At 35.8% G+C, this 22654-nt stretch overlaps 1 protein-coding gene across 1 annotated transcript in view; it reads left to right on the forward strand.

The window, feature by feature from the left end:
* Positions 1–14857, forward strand: part of LOC140155751 (V-type proton ATPase 116 kDa subunit a 1-like) — a 71555-nt gene extending 56698 nt beyond the window's left edge. Inside the window, exons 17-23 of the mRNA XM_072178708.1 lie at positions 647–866; positions 2474–2581; positions 7320–7379; positions 11203–11400; positions 12076–12193; positions 13358–13529; positions 13995–14857. Coding sequence (XP_072034809.1) covers positions 647–866; positions 2474–2581; positions 7320–7379; positions 11203–11400; positions 12076–12193; positions 13358–13529; positions 13995–14085 — 967 coding nt within the window. The 3' untranslated portion in view covers positions 14086–14857. The remainder of the gene's footprint in view (positions 1–646; positions 867–2473; positions 2582–7319; positions 7380–11202; positions 11401–12075; positions 12194–13357; positions 13530–13994) is intronic.
* The last annotated feature ends 7797 nt before the right edge of the window (positions 14858–22654 follow it).

Consider the following 22654-nt stretch of genomic DNA (forward strand, 5'->3'; position numbering starts at 1 on the left):
ATCCATTAAGCCTTCCTAGTATCTCGTCAGGGGCTCACAAACTCGTGCAAACTTGTCTTAGGAGAAAATTGATTCTTGCAAGTAGTATCATTGTTAGAATGAATAAATGTTCAACCCTGCTGGTACTTCCATTTCACTTGACAATCAACCTATACAGGCAATACAATTTGTTCTGACTCTGCCAAATGAAGTTTGGAAACGGAACTATAAAGTTAGCTCCAATCTGCCTGTGTATATGTGTGTATATTAGTGACATCTGCAAAAATATTAACCCTTGATTTCACATGGATTTCAAGGGGAATTGGACACAATGACCCTTGGGTACATTGGCATGTGTGATGTCAATAGGTGTGAGGTTAAAGAGTTCATGTAGGGATCACTCAATGTATGCTATGGTAGTTTTTGGACGATACGACAATGGTCACTTTTCTGCCATATGGTGCTCCCCTCTGTAGCTAAAGGTTGCGGCTTTCAGGAATGTTTTAGTGAAGTAATCTGAGGTGTTGCTGAACTACTGTACCACTGGTGCTCTTAATCTTTCTGTTTGCAACTTTCAAAAAAGATTTTTTGTCATAAAATTTTAATGTCACTCTCCTTATGAATCTCACATTTGAATACAAACATCATGTTCTTTTCTTAATTGCAGTGTATTTCGTCGCTATGCCAATATAATCCTAGAATTCATCCCTCAGATGATCTTCCTGTTGTCATTGTTTGGTTACCTAGTAGCACTCATCTTCATCAAATGGTTTACATATGATGCATACACATCTGACCAGGCACCCAGTCTCATTGTTGTCTTCATCGATGTCTTCATGGGACCATTCTTTGGTCGGACATACAAAGGAGAACTATACGATGGCCAGGTTAGTTAGTCTGTTGGCAACAACTCTAAGGTGTTAACCTAAAATCTTAGATTATGCACTATTTAAGTTCTCTCCCCATGCACCTACAGTTTTGTTTTTTTGTATCCTGGAGAATGTGGGTTAAATGGAATGGCTTGACTAATTACATTAAAGTGCAATTCCCAACTTCTGGGGACCCAGTGAAATGTTTTTCTTGTCCCCGCCCCAGTTTGCCCCCCCCTTTTGAGGCAAAACCCACAAAATTACATAAATTTCCACTTTTTGTTGCAATTTTGCACAAAACTTGTTGATTTTTCCCCCCTGAAATTCACTTTGCCCCACCCCCAACAGCCCTCGAATTAACCCATGGCACCCATGGCATTTTGCCGTGGGTGCCCATCCCCACTGCCGTAATGCCCTCAAAATATGTCCTTTACCCAAGGCAGTCACTTGTCGTGCCCTCTAATGAAGTTGCCGTCGGTGCCCCAGCCCTGCCCCTTCATTATAAAATCATCTATCTATGTTTGTGTGTGGTTTCTTCACTTTTGAGAAATTGCCTTGGTGCCCTTCTCTAATTTTCAACAGTTGCCATGATACCCTCTTGAAATATTACAAACTGCCGTGCTGCCTTGCCTTTTCAGTGAAAATCCAAGGCAATTTTCAACTTGCCCTAAAAGAGTTGCCGTGCCCCTTCAGATCCTTAATTCGAGGGCTGGACCACAATGCCCACTGAAAAAAATTTCCTGGTGCCGCCACTGTGGGGACCACTGTAGGCATTACATGCCCTACTATTCTGTAGGTTCTACCATTGCCAATCCCTCGGGTTGCGGTGTTGGGAAATTACACAATATTACAAAACGCTACGTGCCTCTACCCATGGGGTGCACCAACCTGTTAATCCCTATAAAATGCCAATCCCCACCAGTGCACCATATTTCCCGGGATGGGGAGGATGTGATAGACATATTTGAATAGTGCATTACACCCAAAAAGATACGATTCCAGCCAGTTTGAATTGGTCATTTTCGTAAATTTAAACTGGAAATAGAACATTTGTTGTCATCTTTGTGGATCCTTTTAATTGCTAAATTAGCTAAATAGATCCTATGCAATACTAGATGCAGCGGATGCATACAATTATGTTTGTGGCTGAAATTCCACACGGTGTTCATTCATTTGAAATTATTGATGTATGTCATCAAAATTCTGTCCACCAAGATGGGTGTCCAGAGAATCAAGCAATATATCAAAAACGATTCATAACAGGTGATTGGCATTCTGAAATACCTGTCACCAATGATCCAACATGGCTATCATGTCAATTGATACAATCTATAATCGAAAGTACAGATGGAGTAAGCCCCCACTATTCTTTGGTTCAGCTCAAGTTCAATAGTGACAGCGATGCTTTTTCACAGTTGCGCTTCAAGTGCGCTGAAAAAATTCCCTTGTATGCGTACGCTCACATTCTACTTGATTAACAAATAGATTTCAATTGAGATGGCACTATATATCTTTGTGAATTAGTCTGTCTAACTGGTTATATACAAATATGTCACAATTTTGCCAGTGGGGAGAAAAGGAATGTAATTTCAAACCCTGTGTTTGTCTGTTTGTTTGTTTTTCAGCACATCATTGAGTACATCTTGTTAGCTATGGCCCTGTTATCAGTACCCTATTTGTTCCTAGCCAAACCAATCTATGAATACTGCTTACATGCTAAGAAGCCAAGAGTTGTAAGTATTAATTGTTACCATGGTTACACTCCAGCCTTATTATATATGAACCTTTGTTTTTAAAACATTCTGATATTTTATGCAGTTGTATTGAAGATGTCCCAAAAAGCCAGCAATTGTTGGTGAAGGCTCTTTTCATTCTATTGGTAGTACATGTTTAGGCAGGCTTAATTCATTAATTTGTTATAATTGATTACATGTTTGTACATGTATTATATGTACATGTATGAGTGTGCTATACTACCAGATTATATATCTATGTGATGCAGTTGAGTTAGAATAACTCTCTTGTCTGGCTATATCAATCTCCATGTTTTCATATCATAGTATTTCAGAGTACCATACTATTATGTATAAAAATAAATGAGCTTCTTCTGTTTGTGCATACACATTTTGCTACCATTCAGTGGTACACATACAACACTACTACAATAGTACTGTATTATAATGGCTGACAATTCTTATCTTAAATGTGCTTTATATTTCATTGTTTGAAACTAGAGAGACAGTTAAACGATCCAAAGCATGCATTAAAGGCATATTATAACATTTTCATACAAAATAGATTAGCATTTCTTTGCCATAAAATGTTAGTTTTACTGTCAGATATATCCCTTTTATTTTTGAGCGAACAACTATGTCAAAGCAAAGAAAATTGGAATTTACTACCAGCGCATATGTCGCCAATGCGTACCACTCCTTCGGTCATGTTATGGTACGACCCTTTGTTGTGTAGATCACCATCCTGCACGCCGTGTATGTACTGTGTGTTATGAACATCTTGTATGCGTTCAACTAATAATTCCATTGTCATAATAAAACGCCGGTTCCATCGTTTTATTCAAAATCTCGGATTTTGACAAAACTACAGCACCTAGAGTCTTGAGATGCAGGGTATATTGGTTTAATAAAGTACAATATAATCGTGTAAAAATGATTTTTGCAGGGTATATTGGTTTAATAAAGTACAATATAATCGTGTAAAAATGAATTCAGCAAATGTTATAATATGGCTTTAATTGTCACTCTACATATTTAGCATTTGTTTGCAGATCAAAAGTTGAGCAAATTGGATAAATTATGGTGACTACCATAGGTACCTTTTCCCTGTACATGCCTTGGGTTCATGGAACCAAAACTAAATCTTGAGCATTTGTCATATATTAAAGTGCACATCACCTGTGATATAACTGATATCAACCTGATCAACCTGTTATTTCTTTCTTTTTAGTTTACCTTGCTTCATGTTCTTGTTAACCTTGTTTTAGCACAATTAGTCTTCTTCACAGTTTTGATACACTAATTAATGATGCTTGTCACATGATTAATGCATATCAATAGTAACATTATTACACAGAAAGGATTGCATTGTACAGTACCAAAAATCAAGCATGATAATTGCCAAGATATTTTGCTTGAAGACTGTCGGCTAGAATTACTCTATTTTCAGCTGGTAGTGTTTTGGAGTCTGTTATATGTCAGCATAATTATTTAAAAATTTACCATTTCCCTTCAAATAACTTATATGAAACTCAATATAATGCATTATTGTTCACATAAAATACAAGATATCAATAAAAATGTCAGGGTGTGAAATGTATATGACAAAGACTTAAAGTAAAATTTTGTGTTTGTAAATGGTTTTGAAGTTTGAAATTAATTTTTAAGTCTTATTTGGTTTTTGTACGGGTACATTGTGCTTGAAAAGATTTCTTCTTAACGAAATTAAATGCACGAATATAATCAAGAGCAGAACATATATGCTCACAGAAATAGATGTGTACACACAAAGGAATGAGGCGTTAAATGTGCACACACTACAATATATGTAGTTAACTTGCATACATACACACCCCTACATACACCAAGACAAATATTACCCTTCATACAATTGGACACATACAAGGATTCAAATACACATACATCTCACTCACACACACACCTCAAACCCACCCCATTTATTCTACTGGCTTTGCACACACCCAACACTCCTACAGGGGAGATTGATTTGAATGTTAAATACACCGTGTCATTAAATTTAACTGTATTTCAGCTAGATTTCGATTACCCTTCACAGAGTTCATTAAACCACTTGTTGTGCAGTATTTAACATTGTTGTGTGAATTTACATTAAATTTTGATTTATGAATGTTTATAATCATATATGTGACCATCCACAAAGAATAGGCTGTAATGTCAGCAGAACTTATTTTGAGATATATGGTCAATATAACCTCTTAAAAGACAATACAAAAGAAAGTATTTCTCAGCTCTTTTACCGATCTTTACTACCTTGCAAACAAGCAGGAACATGTAATGTATCAACAATGTAATGCTTATATTGAGGAAAATTTGCCATGTCCAATATCTCAAAAAGTGACAATACCGACATTACAGCCCATTAGTGGTGCACAGTCACATAATTATAACAATTTATTTTGTACTCTTAACTTTTGCTCTCTCACTATTCAATAATTCCTTCTTCCTAAAGCTTGTTCACAACCAAACTGTATAATAGCATGATAACCAGTGCATGAAGGTCCATCATGTCACTCATAAATGACACACATTTGACCAAGCTCTACTTCTGTTCTTCATAATAATTTATCCAAAAACATGCATAAGTTAATGCACAAACCAGTTTTATAAAGGATGTGTAGGTATTTGCAACAAGTTCATCTGGAATGTTAATTAAGACTGGAAATTTTGTATTCTTTGTGGACAATTCCATGAAAATGTAGATCTTTAATCACATTTTTAGTGACATTTCACTACTACACTAGTGGTTTCATCAGACTAGCAATCCATCACATTTGACTGCCTAAAGAAGCCAGTTGGATCCGCAGAAAATGAAAAGTCACTCTAAACAAGGACGAGGCAGCCTATTCACCTAATAGCATATGTGACCAACTCATCAAGCCCACTACAGTAGTTCCAGTTGCCTATAAAAAAGGAACCAGTCAGATGTGATGGGTTGCCAGTCTAATAAAACCACTAGTGTAGTACTAGTAGTGAAACATCACTCAAATGTGAGTAATGTAATATATCTATAACTCTGTCTCATTTGTTGTGTGAAGTAATTCTATTTAAATAGGCCTAGACAATTGTTTTGATACCATGCACATTTTGCCGATTCACAATTTTGTATTCATTACATTAGTATACCTTTCGAAGATGGAGGTCATGCCACAAAGCAGATTGAATTCATAAGTTTACTTCATGTAACATATTTGACAGATTATAATATGTATGTGGGAATAACATTAATGAATGAGAAAGTCAGAAAGTGTTAATGTTCTTCATTGGATTACCATCTTTACTAATAAAGAATAAGTAATAATGATATGAAGCAACCTGCTGTTACCTGCATGGCTTTTAATAAATCATGATATCATGATGCACATTTTCCTCCTTGTATAGATGTCTTACAACTATTCTCGACTTCCAGAAGATGACAATCCAGTCGGACAACATTTGGCAAGAAAACTATTCCTTTTTTTGGCCATCTTCATAATGCTGCTTGACATGATTTTTAATCACTTAATTGCATTTCATTTTTTGTAGGATATGCAGTGTTTTTTGGTAGAGTTTTATTTGTGAAGGTCAATTTTTCTGCACAGATTTTAAAGAAGGAGATGTTGTTCAATTCAATTACTCCTCATTTTAGTGAAACTGTATTAGCCATTGAAGTAGTGATGCAACATAGCTACAGGTGAAAACTATTTTTGAATGTGTTGCCCTGCACTAGGCGTGCTGTAACTGTGCATCGCACCATTGATTATCAAGGATAAGAATAGGCATAAAGACCTGGATCGTAATTCAGTGAAAATTGCACATTATGCTGAGTCAATGAATGTTTCACTCACACCTGTACAATTAGTGTTTTCAAAAAGAGTGGTATTGGATGATTGCACACAGACATGACAGGTGATGAGTGCAGCTTACTTATAGTGCAGGGCAATACATTCAAATATTGTTTTCACCTATCGCTATGGTAATTAATCCTGTTGCATCACTACTATGGTGAATAGCAATACTGTTTGGCCTATTAAGATCTCATTTCCCTGTCAGATGGTGGGCAGGTTCAAGTGTTTGATTTAGTTAGGGGTTTTCAGTGGTTTTGTAAATTTTAGTTCCATTGAATTTGCTCGGTAGCTTGACCTGATCAACCCTTTTGACTAACAAAACATTAAGATGACAGTTCTGTAGTCATCCTTCTTGATGTGGAGTTACTAATCTAGTCAGAAAATCATGCGATCATTTAAAAAAAAGAAAAGAAAATATACCCAGCACTGGTCTCCAATGCACATTTTAATTGATTGGTGCTCGGCCTACCTCCTAACAGTCATAAAGGTATTGACAAAATTATTGAAATGAGTGATGCTCTGTTACTGGAAACTCATCAGTAGCTTACCATGAATTACAGCAGATTTACACAAACTTTAAGAAAAGACCCAAATTTTCTTTGTCTGCAAGTTACAATTTGTAAATCAAATACTTGAAACAACCCAATGTCTGTTGCCTATTGATATTATGCTATATGCTTTTACATTACCAAGTATGCAGTATTATTTGTAAAGACCAGGATACATACATGATTCTGATCATATTTCACCAAGTCATTGCATACATACAGAAAGTAGGAGCTTTAAAAATATTTTGAGCAACCCTGGTAGGGCCCAACTTTATGTCTCCTCTTTAAGTCTGTGATTCTTTTCTCCTATCTTGTCGTCTGTAGCTTTACGTAAGGAACTATGATCGTATCTCTTCTGAGGAAAACCCCTTGTCTGCAGTTTGGGCAAGCGTTTTGTCTCCTTTATTAATTGATTTAATTCTTCCTTTAGTTTTGAAGTTGATATGTCATCTGCAGCTAAGTAGGGTTATTAATCAGGCAATTGGAGAAACTGCATTTTGAGTTCTAGCACACATGCTGTATGCTCTAAGTCATAAACAAGTGAATGACCATTCAAGTAATACAATGTTCGTTCAAGACCGTTAATTTGCAATAACATTAATCAGCACTGTTTTATGAAAAGTTGATCAACTTTTATTGGAAAAAATAAAACCTTTGGCTTAGTTTGTGATGCACTGAACTAGGAAAGAGGTGCATATATGTTTTCTATTTAACATGTACATGTACAGACCAGCAATATCCCTATGATCCATATATACAAAACTATCCATGTTAAGACAAAATTGCAGGTTTACTTTGATCTAGGAGAGTAACCTGGTATTAGTGTATGGTTGAGCACCATTTGTGGTTGTGCTTGATCATTGCAGATGGCATAGCAACATATAGTCACCTGGTATAAGTCTTGTATTAGACATTGCATGAGTGGTGTGGTTTGTTATTTCCAGTCTCAAGTCAATGGTGTAGGTGTCATAGAGTTTAGTTAGGATGAGCCGTGCTCCTGTGATGTCATTTATATATCAGGTTATATCATGGATTTGTGACCAGCCATTTCATTGCTGACAATCATTGTCAAATCATGACCCTGGTATCAAGACATGTAAAGTGTTTTTTTGGGCTACATTCATTTGTGCATTTTTAGCACTCTTAAAACTGTATGAAAATGTTTATTTGGTGTGGAAGTCTTGAGATGTGTAATATTTAAAACTGTCAAAAGTGTGAGATTGTTGCAGAGTGAAGATTGACTTTTTTAACAGTAAATTTTGATGATAAGATAAAAGTTGATTAATCTCCCACACAGGGGCTGTAGATGTCAAAATGCATTGACTTTGTATCCATTTTGAAATCATTGATAGAGTATGACATGGACACAAATGATCACTTTTTTTAGCTGTAGGGACACTCCAAAAAAAAAGTGAACATTTTATAGACAAATTAGTATAAATTGCACATGCAGTCTGAAATTTATTTAGTTTTGTATTTTGGAGTTTGGCAATATTGAGTAAGTTGGTTGTGAATGCAACTGTCAAATTATATTAAGACAGTTATTGCATGGATATTTACTGGCGCTGGTAGATAGGAATAATACATGTATGTCTGATATTTGCATGCACTGTACGATATTTTGACATTGATTTGGAATGACTGTGTTTGCATTGCTACTATTCAATACAAAGGCTGTGCATAAATATTGTATAATTGCATGGGTACTTACTCAGCGTAGTATGTGCAGTGCTTACGTTCATTTTACTTGCGGGTGGATGCATTTATATTTGCTTGCATTTTCCAACATTTTTAGTGACAATTTTGTTATAAAAATCATGGGATTTCTTATGTATGAAATAGGTTGATAAATGTGTATAACTTGTTGGGAATGAAATTGTACAAAATAATGCACTTGTACTGAGATGTTGATAGGTCTAATGCACTCCCCTCTTCGGGGCTTGTGCATTATACGCATCTACATCTCAGTAGGCATGCATTATTTTGTACAATTTCACCCTCAACAAGTGATAGGCATTTACATGTATTAACCTATAATCAAGGTACTCAAAACGTTCCACCATACCATATATCAAACAATCATATTGCAAGCTTACTACATATTGTCTTATATTGTCTGAAAATGGAATAGACAACTGTCAAAATGTCAGTTACAGTGATAATTCTTTGAGATTGAATCTCATCACTGTAACCTAGACAGTTTTGTAACCCTCAAATCAGTATCTGATTTAATTGAAGTACAGGTGTTTAAATTTCCTAAGATTTAATGTATCACTTCTGAATGCCCTCTCCTCTCTCTCTCTCTGTCTCTTTCTCATTCTTACTCTTTATCTGTCTGTCTTCATCCATTTGTCTCACCACTCATTCTTTCTTAACATTTTCCATTTCCTCTCTTGTCTTTTCCACTTGTGTGTCTCTTCAATTTTCTGTATGATTTCTGTTCAGTTTGTCTCTACAGTGGTAATACATTGAGCATGCTACCTTGTGAACTCTAGTGGTATAATGCGGTGGTGCTGCATGCATACTTGAATATGTACCACAAATACGACCCAATGTCATTGATGGCATAATTAATATCTACTTGGTTTTTACCTTATTATAGAAGTTTGCCTGATACTATATATTTGCGTCTGTGGGATCTTTAAATCAAAATTCTACAAGTATTCAATTATTTGAAACAGTCAATTATGCTATTTATAGGGATAAATATGAAAAGCACTGACTTGTTATTTTAAAGTTTCTTCATGACTTGATATCACATTAAGTAGTGTTGAAACAAATATAACAAATATAATATCGGGCAAGGTGATTATTGTTGAATTTGTTTTGTGTGTATTATGTGTAGTATGAGCTATTGCAGCTATAGTCTGTCTCGTCTCAAGTTGAGAGTAACGCCATGTTGGATTTCATTGCGGCAGATTCGAATCAATGCGCTTATGCGATTGCATCATCAGCGTACAGACAAATTGCCCTCCTACGCATGTGTAATATGCCCAAAAGGATTAGGGTAGCGCATACAATTGGAATCTGCCATTGCAAAATCCAACATGGCGTTACTCTCAACTTGAGATGAGACAGACTATACAATGGTCTCATTTCCAAATGCCATAGTTCATTAAGTTCATTAGTATATTGAGGTTAAGGAACTGTGCCTTTTGGATTGTATTGTTTTTGGTCATAGTGATTGGAGTAGTGTTATGTTACTCTTTGTTTTATGAAACTCTTTGTTGTAAACCTCCATAGCTCATTGTTGTGTACATCATTGCAGCGCAGCTTAACTAACACTATCGCCTCGCTGCTAATAAAATAATATCATTTGTCAGGATCATAAAAGTGAGCAAGGTGTACAGTCAAATATTTGCAGAAACAAATAAGAATGCAAAAATGAGGAGTCTGAATTTCCAAGTTGTCCCACATTGACATGGATCGGACCAAAAGTGGGCCAGGCTAAGAACTTTTCAAATTTTCAAATAATCATTACATAAAAACAGGGAAAATCTGTTGCAACTGACCAGCAGGTAACTAGGGGATAGATCCAAGAGGTTACAACCATATCACACTAGCAATGGATAAAAGTAAAAACAGGGGAAATGTGACACTACAATATCCTTATTGGGGAATAATTGTCTGGGTATGCTAAAATAACAAGTAATAGCTGATTAAGGGGGGGAAATAACGAGTGGTGCCGTCAATCTGACTCGGAAAGAAAAAAAATCACACCCAATTCTTATAGTCAAAATTTGACTCAGGGAAGAAACGTTTCTGTACACCTTACTGCATTCAGCTCAACTAGTATGATCTTGATAAATGAAATCTCAATTCATGTTCAAAGCTAATTCATAAACAATTGTCATAATCATGTCATCTCAGTACACACCTAACCTTTGTCATGTCTGCTTCAACTAACTCATGCATGGATGACTTCCTCTTGCTCAGTAGATATCAGTGATGGGCTATCAAACTGCTTCCTACTAACGCCAGACCTCCACCAAACCTCCCCTCCAACCTATCTGAAAGCTTTTATAATTTATATTTCTGCTATGAAATTCAAAAGATAGAGTGGCACTTCTTTTTTATTTTATTTTCCGTTTTAAAAATTTGCTCATCTTTTGCTGCGTTGTTGTCACTGTCATTCAACCAACCACTAAAAACCACAACTACTTGACGGTAGAAAAACAATGCACGAATACTGGCCATTCTCATGCAGCGTCGTGGTGGGGACCAAGAAGATGAAGCCCGCATCGTGGTACACAGAGAATCCCAAGATAACGGGGTCAAAGACGGAGAGAGTCAGAGTACCAGCCATGATGGGATGACGAGTAGCGGAGACAGTTACCCGCAGCATGTGGAATTGGACATGAATGTGGTTGAAACGAGGGCACAAGAACACCATGATGAGGAGGAGGTAAGAGTGATTGGTTTTGAGCCTTTGGTGCTTGTGGAAGTATAATGATATGTCACTGTGAGTGTGAGCATAAATGTAGGAAGGTTGAAAATGCATTGCCCAAGGGCATTTACTATCACCAATGAGCTATATATTTTGTTGTTGTTTACTAGAGTATATTACATGGTTTGAAAAACTTAATACATTTCACATCAAAACATGGCAGTTGTCTTTGAACATGTCAACTCAGATTTCTTAACCAAGTTAAAGATATCAGGGATATAAATCTTGCGAAAATTACCGGAATTCCGGAAATTTGGCAAAAAAATCTGGAAATGAAAAAAAAAATCCAGAAATGTAAAATGCATTTCCTGAATGGGATGAAGATTTTTTGTCATAAAAAGAGCCAAAAAAATTTTTTAGGAGGGGGGTGATACCCTGCAGCCTATTCCCCGGTGAAACCCCCTTAAATGTTCAATACCGCATGCAAGCCCTCGGCCACCTCTCCAAGGACCAGATGGATTTTCAGGAAATGTTGCCCATTATCCCTGAGATATGCTTGCTTTAAATGTATATTTTAGTCTTAAAATGGGGTTTTCTTACAACTGCTGTATTTCTATGTGGATGGTCATGTATAAATCATTTAATAAATTAAAGCAGTAATTAGCAGCCATTTTTTGTTTTGCCTTGTTACAGTATGAATTTGGTGAAGAGTTTTTACACCATGCCATAGAGACTATAGAGTACTGTCTAGGTTGCATCTCTAATACAGCTTCATATCTACGTCTGTGGGCTCTCAGTCTGGCCCATGCAGGTTAGTATATGTGACCCGTTCCAACAAACCAGGAACAAGTCACATTTTTGACATTTCATGATTTGACAATAAGCTTTAAAATGATACCAAAATTATATACATAGCATCAGTACATTTCAAGATATGGATAATTTTGTAAATGATACTTTGATATTTTTGCCAAATTTCTATTTTTGAGTAATGTGCTAGTTAGTTTCCTGTTTTACACAGGATTGAATAGGGATTATCATAGTTCAACTGTCAATCATTGATTAAATAAACCTCTTTTTAATAAGTACTTTCAAGGAATTGAAAGTCCACTTAGTCCCAAGGTTAAATACCATGAAATTAAGAATTCACAAATTTGATTTTTTTAATGGGAATGTCATCTTTAAAAATCCTATAACTCAAAAACATACCTGGCGACTTGTTGCGGGTTTTGTTGGAGCTGGTCACATATATGCTTCCATAATAACACCAATGGCATTACAAACACATTGTTCAATTGGGATTTCTGAAGAAGATATGGCTGTGGATATGGAAATGTTTCTGACTTGATTAATTTGGTTGCCAGTACGCATGTGGTAAATTTTTACTATATTCTTTGTCCCCATCTGCTCACTGCTGAGTGACTTGAGGAAAACAATTGCGCATTGTTTTTCTCTCTCATTTTGCTCTAAAAGTTGATGAACAATGTAAATGATATGTAGTGTTGTACTGAAATCTTATCAATGTCCTAGATCTTTTCTCTGATGAGTGAGTTTCAGAAAAAAACATGTTGATGCAAAGCAGAGATACACTTGGTTATGACACATCATGCTGTTCTGATTCCTCCTGAGAGTAAACAAAGAGGGAGATTTGTTTCTGACCAGGAGTATACTTTGATCATTCAGCTGTATTCAGTATATCCAGTAAGGAAGATATCCAGAGATGCCACTTTTCTGTATTTATACAGAAATTCCTGGGATTTTTTGGTGTAAATTTGCCCCTGGAGTGGACCTCACCTGTTAAAGGCTTCGCCTTCGCGCCTACCGCATCCACTTGATCAGATACTTTTTTAGTTATCTAACATTTATTGATTTCCATTTAATTGTCAAGACCTCAGTGGCATCTCTGGAAACCTTTTTTTATAAGGAAAAGACAAAAAAGGTCTCTCTGACATTTTTTCTATTTCGTTTTGATCAGAACTTTCTGAAGTACTGTGGTTCATGGTGCTACAGAAAGCCACAATGATACCATCTATTTTGGGAGGTTTTCTCATGCCGTTTGTGTTTGTTGCCTGGGCTGTGATGACGATAGCTATATTGCTAGTTATGGAAGGCTTATCTGCATTCCTCCATGCTCTGAGGTTACACTGGTAAGTATGGATGAACTAACAACATAATTTACTCAAATAAAAAGCAGGAATGATTTTCAAAGTCACATACTTAAATCGTCCATCACATAATTATGGCAGTGCAGCTGCTTATGTGATCTGCTGTTACTCAGCAGCAGGTGGGTATCCAGCTTGGTCAAGTCAGGGGATTTAGAAAAGTTCTGCTAATGGAGAAACTTGTTAGAAGGGAAACGGGTACAAAAGAAAGGCTGATTTAACATAAAATATCATCTTTCCATCCCATTTCATATTATTTCAAAGGGCATTTTAGCACCCAGTCACTGGTTGCACCCCTTGCCTGATGACAACAGTTTAAATCCTTGTAGTCCATTTTTAGCACATCAACTGTATTATTACTCATTAAAACAAGGTGAAACACAGTTTGTGATGAAGCAGGACCATCTCTCTTAATTCTCTTACATATCATTGTTTTTCTCTTCTTTGCAGGGTTGAATTTCAGAACAAGTTCTACAAAGGTGATGGTTATGCATTTATGCCGTTCTCTTTTGAAACCATCCTTGAATCCAAAGAAAGCTAGAAGTTACTACTCCTATTAGTCTTGCCATATCACATGCATTGGACAGGGTATCCATTGCTGTAAATAGGGTATCCATTTGAGTATGACCACTTGTTGATGTTTCAGATATCAGCAGTTCTTTTATACTGGACCACATGAATCATTTTTTTATCAATATATTTGCCATAATTTTTCATAAATTAAGAATTAACTATTTTCACAACCTTGATTATGAACCTGAAATTAAAACTGTTGTACAAGATAACATTATGTGGTCTTGCTAATGGATACCTTGATTACAGTGATAAAAAATGTAAAAGGTGTTTTAAATGAATTGGAAGTATTTTGGACATCCCAACGGTGAATCTTGTCAGATGTCAAATGGAGGAGTCAGTGACACAAAGACATAACTCCATTTTTTGCAAAAGTGAGATTTTGATATCAAACTTTTCAGAAACATGAGCACTTTCCAATAAACACATAGAAGTAACTCCATTTAGCACCCCATTGAAATCAATGGCCAGTGAAACATAGACATAACTACACAAGTCAATGTGGACCATTATCTTTCTACTCATTTTTCTCAGAATGGCCAAAATGGAGTTACGTCATTGTGTCAATGACACATCGAAATGAGTTATTTTGGCATTGTTTTGGGGACACCCTGTACCATACTAAAAGATTATAATAGTTTGTATGACATTGTCATACCAGCATTCCATATATTTGTCAGCATCCATATATTAAGATGTAACTATAACTTGCAAGGTAGAAATAAAAATGTAGTCAACTATTTTTGTAAAAATTGTAGAAGTATAATTGATATAAGCTTACTGTTAAAATAAGAAATGAATCATGATATATATAACAAAGCTTTATTAAATATGACCTGATCTAACAAAATAAGGACAATATCACCAAAGATGTTTTGCATTGTGAGCTGATTTATCGGTAAATGACCCCTAACCCTAATTAGCATATGGTAATATTTCTGTCTTAAAGGGGCATTTAAATGATCCACAGCCTCATCCCCCACTTTTCCCAAAAAAGTTGAGATTTTTACACCACTGGATACCTCTGGCTACATAATGTTTATGTACCAAATATTTCTTGCAGATTAATTCATTTAGCAAAAATATCGCTAAATTTGAATTTCGTTCTGGTGCACCAGAACGAAATTACAACACATTGTCTATGGAGCAGTGTAATACACATAAGAATGCTTAACTCGCAAACGAAAAATCGAAATCAACTGAAATTTTGGAAATAAGCTTTTTTCGTGGATATCTACTGAAAAATGTCATAAAAAGAGGATGCTAGGATCACGAAATCCTCCTTTAAATGCCAAATCTACTGATTTATCATTCCAACTTCTTATGTTCTTTATTAAATACCCAATGATGTCAACTATGGCATTTTAGGTCACATTTTAATGGGGACCTCAAATTAAAGCAGATTGAAAGTTCTTCCTATTAAATTAAGCGAAAATCTGAAAATGGAGTGTTCACTACATTGTCCTCCTTTTGCTTGATTGGGTCACAAATGTACCGCCATGGAAGGATGCCATTGTATGTAATGATACCGGGGAACATGGCTTTGCCAATATAACCAAATACTATACCATGTTTCTCTCTGAGTTTGGTTGCGATGTAGGTGTATATTTAGAGTTGCCGTATTGAACCTCGTGTGTTTACCAATGCATATAAAGGTTATTTTTTTATATGCTTGTGTTGCAACAGCGTAAAAGCACTGTCACTATATGTACCAAACTCAAGGTAAAACTAAGTGTAGGCTCAGCTAAATTTCTGTAGAAATAAGACCAAACTCATACTGGTAATTACAAGATTTGTGGATGTGGCAAATAGGTTATGTTACAAATAGCGGGGCTAATATCCTTATTGCATTGGGGAAGAGTATTATGTAGGAAAGAAACATGCCAGATTTTGACTGTATTGACCGCAGTCTTCCTTAACAGTACGATTCAATTTCAGTATATTAATGGCTTTCTTCTCTCACAACATCAGAACTGAATCAAGAGACTCAGCTGAACTATATTTGAAAATATGAACAGTAAGATTATTTTCTAAATTTTATGGTTTATCTTTCTTTGATTCAGTACATTTTTACTGTTTAATATTTTCCCCTATATCAACTTTTATCATAATAGTTTCCAAGAATTGAGTATTTCATTATACAACAGTACTACCACTGTCACAGAAAAAGTCATCAATTATTACTAATATAATGTGCACTCAAACAGGTGTCACATGTGATGTTTATGGAGCTAATAAAATTAAGTATGGAATTTTTGAATGATTTCTTTGAATAGTACCCACAGAGGAGAAAGAAAACAGAGAGCGTACAACCAGTCAAAGTCTCAGTATCACCCTATAATGAGGGCCGATTATTCCATGAAAGGCGACAGGCGAGACTGCTATGCAATTACTGCGTATTTTCACGGTCTATCACGTAATCGCGAAAGTACGCAACGCTCTATCGCGTATATGCGAAGGCACACAGCGCTGGCGTGATTGTTAGACACTGCACGATCGAACAATCGGCCCTCATGAATATGCGAAAACTTACACCATATAATACACAGGGACTTTGACTGGTTGTATTCTCGCTGTTTTCTTCCTCCTCTGTGATAGTACCCTATTAAATAGAGGTTATTGGTATATTGCAATTCAAGATGTTTACAAGGCACTATAGTAAATAATGTACCATACAAAAGAATTTGTCTGACACTTTGTCTTGAAAGTGGCATTTATCGAATGACACAAAAGTTTGACTGGCCATGGATGTCAGCTTGGTGTAGACCAGGCCAGGAGATGGATTGTTGTTGCTGTGTTCACTGGAGAAATCAGTTCAAACAAGCAAAATCTACAAGGCATTCTACATGCTGGGTTAACAAAGTGAGCGGTGATAACAGATTCTATTCCAATATTCAACAGAATGACCAAATGAACAACTGCTGGGCTGTTTGCATAGCCAGTTGCATATGTTGTACCTGGGTTTCAATTGTTACATATGTTGTACAATGGTTTCAATTGGTAATACATATATGTTGTACAAAGATTTCAACTGTTTAATGTTATGTACATTTGTTATCGTCACATGCATTAGAACCATTATCGAGATTAAGTTTGATGTGCGAAGTGGATGTGGATGCTCTAATGCACCAGTAATGGTCTATTACTCGAGTAACAAAGCATTCTAGACAATGCCAATCACTCCTTATTGTTATAATGTTCAAAAAGATTTCAGGCCAGTTTTGTTAAAATCTTAGCATTTTTCATTTTTGGCCCCTTTGAAAACTTAAAATTTACCGCATCCACTTCCACTGCGCACATCAATCTTAACCTTGATACTGTTGCGAGAGATAGTGCTACATAGGGAACATTTTATATTATCTTCAAAGTGGTGTGTGCTGGATTATCTACCTGAATCTGAACATGCCAAAGATTATGTCATACTTTGTTAAAATCACTTGCATGAAGTAGGCCCTATAGAATATTCACACTTATGTTGCATCCAAAGAGCACATTAGGGACTCTGAACCCCAAATAACACCATTTGTCAGGCTATGGTAAATTTGCCATTTTGAATGTTACCAAGGCTTGTTCAGGTCCCTAGGTAGGTAACTATTTGGTTATTAGTATTGAAATATCTTGTTGGAGGGAAGTAGGTTGGAAATGCATACACACGGAAAACAGATATTTACTCCCAAAGGAGGTCCTCCAAGAGATACCTTGTTAAATGTGCTAACTTTAAGCCTATACTCTGATTAGCTTGTAACAGGTGGTACTCATAACATTGTGGATTGAAATAGAATGGCAAACACATAGTTGGGTGCAGCACCAATTTGAACTGTTGCTTTGCATGACTGATGCATGCTTTTGTGAATTTATGCTTTGCTTGGGACTTTCTTGACTTGTGCAATAGTAAAAACCAAATAATTCTTGCCTATTACGAGCTGATCATAGTATATATGTGCTCTCGGCCATGCCCCCACCCTAGGGTAACCACACCCCTAGTTGATGGGGGTAATTGTGTAGTACACACATTAATAGGTCCAGACCTCGCTAATATAACTTCTTTCGTGTGGCATATTATCCTGTCAGAAGCCCAAGTTTGTGGATGACATTTTCTTATTTACATGTGTGTGACCCTATGACTAGAGAACATTGTGTGCATATTTATTCTGCAATACTCTGCTTCATGCATTCCTATTTAGAATGCATACCTGGCAGCAAGGTATGTGATTTACCAGAAAAGTGTGTGTTGCTGTTGGCTTAAACATAGAACATATCATTGGTCACTTATCATCAAATTCAATTTTAAGAAAGGGCAACTGTATTGATACATTGTTACTTGAAGATTCAGACACAAAGCTTGTATTCCTTGGATTTGATCACAGACTCATACACTTCTGGAAGATTGAATTTACTTACATCCTTGTTGTGTGCTGGTATTAACTGTTATGTAAACTGCCTCCAAAATGCCATGTTTAAACATAGATTTTGGTTTAAACCACCTGTGGTCCAGGATCGTTTAAGTCCAAAAAAATGTCTATCCTGGAGTCCCATCTGAATTTCTCGAGGTAGGAATACAATTTATGTGTATGGAACAAAAGTTAAATTTCCAATCAAATCCAATGTGAATTTGAATGTGGCACTCAAATTTGAATTTACATTGATTAAAAAAAAAAAATATGTAAAGATATGCTTTATTCAGCTTTCACCGATAGGTAGGCAGCAAGTTGATCAAAGAAGAGTAATGATGACAGCCTGATGGGTGAAATCATGCATCATGCATTGGAAATAATATGAAAGATATTTAGAACAAAACCAAAAATATTTAACTTGCTATGGAGGGTTTTTATCATGGTTAATGAGCTTCAGAATGACAATTGTTGATTCTTACTTCCAGTTTGACATCTGGACTGAAGAGGGTGTATTATCAGTCAGGAGAGGATCATACACATGACATATGATCATAAGCAACATAATACATGATGCTTATCAACCATCAACAGTGAGTAAAAATGTTTGGTTTTGTTCCAAATAAATCTTTCATATGGTCAATACCAGGAATTCTCAATATGGCCCATGTGCCAGATCGGGCCTGCCAACCAATTGTGGTTTGACCTTGAAAAGTTCCAAATGTACAGTAAACATGGGAAAAACAAGGTGTACTTGGCTCTTAAACACAGATCTTTGAAATGAGTTTGGCGGTGTATAACAACAAACCCGATGGATCTACTCTTAGCATCATTGGAAATATTTCCAGTATATCAAGGTTGTTTCTTTTTCTATATCAGTATATTGATAAAAATATAAAATATGCATGTACAACTATTCTCTATATAATAGAGACTTGATTATAAACTCCTATATAGAACAAGCTTGAAAATTAATTTTCAGCATTTATTCATTTGTTACATTTACTGCTAAGATTCTTTATTTTTCCAATTTTCATTCCATTATATCTGCAATGAATCCCCTTATATTTTATACATTTCATTATCAAAGTACCAAGAGCTTATGTGCTATAGTAGCGTTTTGTAACCTGAAAATATTACAATTCTTATACCTAATACTTTATTTTTGCATTCTAGGGAAAATTAGTAATTTCATATTTTTTGTAGAATTGTTAAAAATCACGACAACAATGTCAGTGAGAAATGCATATAATTCTATCATGTTTACCAATCAAATGTCAACATAAAACAGTATCTTTGTTTTTTTTTGCTGTACTTTAGGTTAATTGTGACTGAACACATTTTAAACTAGTAAAACTTGGGAAATTTCATGCAGATATCATAGTTAAATTGCAGGTGACACTATTGTTAATGCCCTTTCATATTTTGCTGTTAAGGCAAAAAGAATTAATCTATTGTCTGGTTTATGAATGTTGCATTTCTTTTTTCCAAAATTAGTGGTCAATTTTATCAGGAATAAAAAAAAAATGTAGTACAGAATCTTTAACACAGGACATTTAAAAAAATGGGGGCTGGAGCTTTAAAACAACTTTGTTTTTGCCTTATTGGCATCATTCAACTTTGGCTATAAAGCTGAAACAGTCAGACAGTACTAAGTCACAAACATGACAATCTATTTTGTAAATGTCCTGTATGTTGCATATGCATGAAGCTAACAAGTTCACATTCCAGTAGTTCCCCGTTAAGCTGAACATTTCCTGCTGTAATAAGTCGTCACATGAGGGCAAGAAAAGTGTATCCGCAGTGGCTGTCATTTGTACATTTAGTCAGGTTGTTAAGATGGTACTCAGAAATTCTGTTCCAGATATCATACACCAAACATTTCTGAATTTTATGTAACCAAACAAAAACCAGCAAAGGCAGCTTTCTGATACTACTTTTTTGCACAAAATGGACGAAATAGTCTCCCTATAATAAAGCGAATAATATTGTTGCTCTTAAAGTCTAAATTTTTGAAGCAGTGTAGTACTGTGTTTAAGGTAATGATATCTAAATTTAGATCTATAAAAAGGAAGGCAGAATTCCTTGTCTCTGTATTTGTCACAAATAAACTTGAAATGCCCTGTTGGCTGTATTGTACGTCATCTCAAATTAAGTGCTTGTTGTATGTTTGTTTACCTAGGTTGGTCCGTAAGGAACACATGCTTGGGTGTATGCCAGTTCTACACTTGCTTTAATTGGTGTGTACGCTTTCTGACAATTGCTGGAAAAGCACGAAAAACAAAACTGTATTTTTGCACCTGTGTTTGCAGGGAGAACCTCCTTTTGTAGAAGAGGCAGATCCATGAAAGGATCAAATATCAACCAAACGGATCATACTGCTGAGATTATAACATACTAACAAATAACCGACAATTATAAACCACCCACATCCAAGCCCCTCTTGTGTTATATTGACCACAGAGGGCATCATCAAATGTACTGCAGTGCTAACTTGCTTTTGAATGTTTGGTTACTACCTAGCTTGGCAAATCACCCAAGCCAGGTACTCAAGGCACTCCACAAGTCATGTGGGACCAGTTTATTGTATCTGTGATTCGTCTGTATGCCATGTTCACAATGATATGTTATACAAATATTGAATGCATGAGCTTGCAATGGTCAATAATATAGCATAATGTCAAATTTTGACTTTTCCATTTCACAAGGCAAAGCCAAGTGAAATAGAATTGTCCATTTTTATAGTGATATATTTATACCATTGCACTAACATACAGGCAGGCAATATTTGTATATATAACAATGGGAAACAAATTGGGTTTCCAGCCATTCGATATCCAGCATTCTATAATAGTGCATGCAATCAAGCAAACGAAGTCACTCAATATCAATTTGACATTGCCCAATAAAAAGGTGATAAGTATTTTGGCATTTGCATCAAAATTGGAGTTTAATAGTTTTTCCTTTCCCTTCTACAAATTGATGAGTGACAAAACAAAGTTTGCTTGATTACTACATATATTTTGAAACATAGCCACCAGGAATTCCGTCTTAACTTTTGGTTTCCAGGTCTAAAGTGAAAGTTGAAATGTCTTAAATATGCTTAACTTTGAACTATGAATTGTGGTAATAGAAATGTTATTTTTTGTCACAGCAAATAAAATGAGTAACAAATTGCAAAATCAATTCTTGTCTCTGTGCAGTTTTGTTGGATTACTAGGGGCTAGCTGTGCAATAATGATGAGCTAGGGCGGTAAAATTTCCAAAAGGCCTGCCAAAAATCGCTTCCCCCACCTCGTCCTGCCAAAAATCACTTGTCCCCTCCCCTCGACCTGCCAAAAAATCATTGCCTCCCCTGCCAAATTTTGGGTAGGGGATGGCCAGACAAGCAGCATCTGTTGAATTGACCCTTGCATTGTGCACAAAATCTTATTTCACTGGGCCAAAATCGCAACATATAGCCTCCCGACCCACCTTGGTGTCTCAATGATTAGCAGGGAATTCATGCTAGATCCAGAGTTCCTGGAGGTAACCCCTACTAGGACTAGTTTTAAGTAAAAATATACCCCTAGCAGGATCAGATTTGTACAAATCATTCCTAGCGGGACCAGATTTCTATAAAAACATACCCGTATTAAAAAACAGGACTAGTTTTCGCCGTTAGTAATAGTTTTGGTGAAAGGCCCCCCATTGTAAGAACAAGTACACAAATATGACAATTATTGTACCAGAATTTACTTTTGAAAGTTTAAAAAAAAAGTCATTCTTTGTTCCATTTTTTTATCAAAAATTCCTTAAGTTAAATGGGGTTGGAATCAGAAAATTTGATACCACTTTGGAGACTTAGAAGAGGTGAATTTGATTTTTTTTTATAACACCTAGTGGGAGTTTCAGATCTACATGTAGCGCTCGTTTTGGACCGAGCATGGGTACCCTGTCAGAATCCAAGACCCCCCCCCACCTTGGTAAAAGCTGGTAAATTGATATGGTTGCAGCTCCCTTTATTGTTGTGGGTGCAAATCTGTGAAGGTTATCACGATTTCTTTTATGAAGATAAATTTACAGATTTACCTACTAGATTGACGAAAATGTCGCTCAGACCTTATTTTTTGTGAACATTTTGATTGCTGTAACGCACATTTCTGA

This window comes from Amphiura filiformis, chromosome 1 (genome assembly GCF_039555335.1).
Source record: "Amphiura filiformis chromosome 1, Afil_fr2py, whole genome shotgun sequence".
Taxonomy (NCBI): Eukaryota; Metazoa; Echinodermata; class Ophiuroidea; order Amphilepidida; family Amphiuridae; genus Amphiura; species Amphiura filiformis.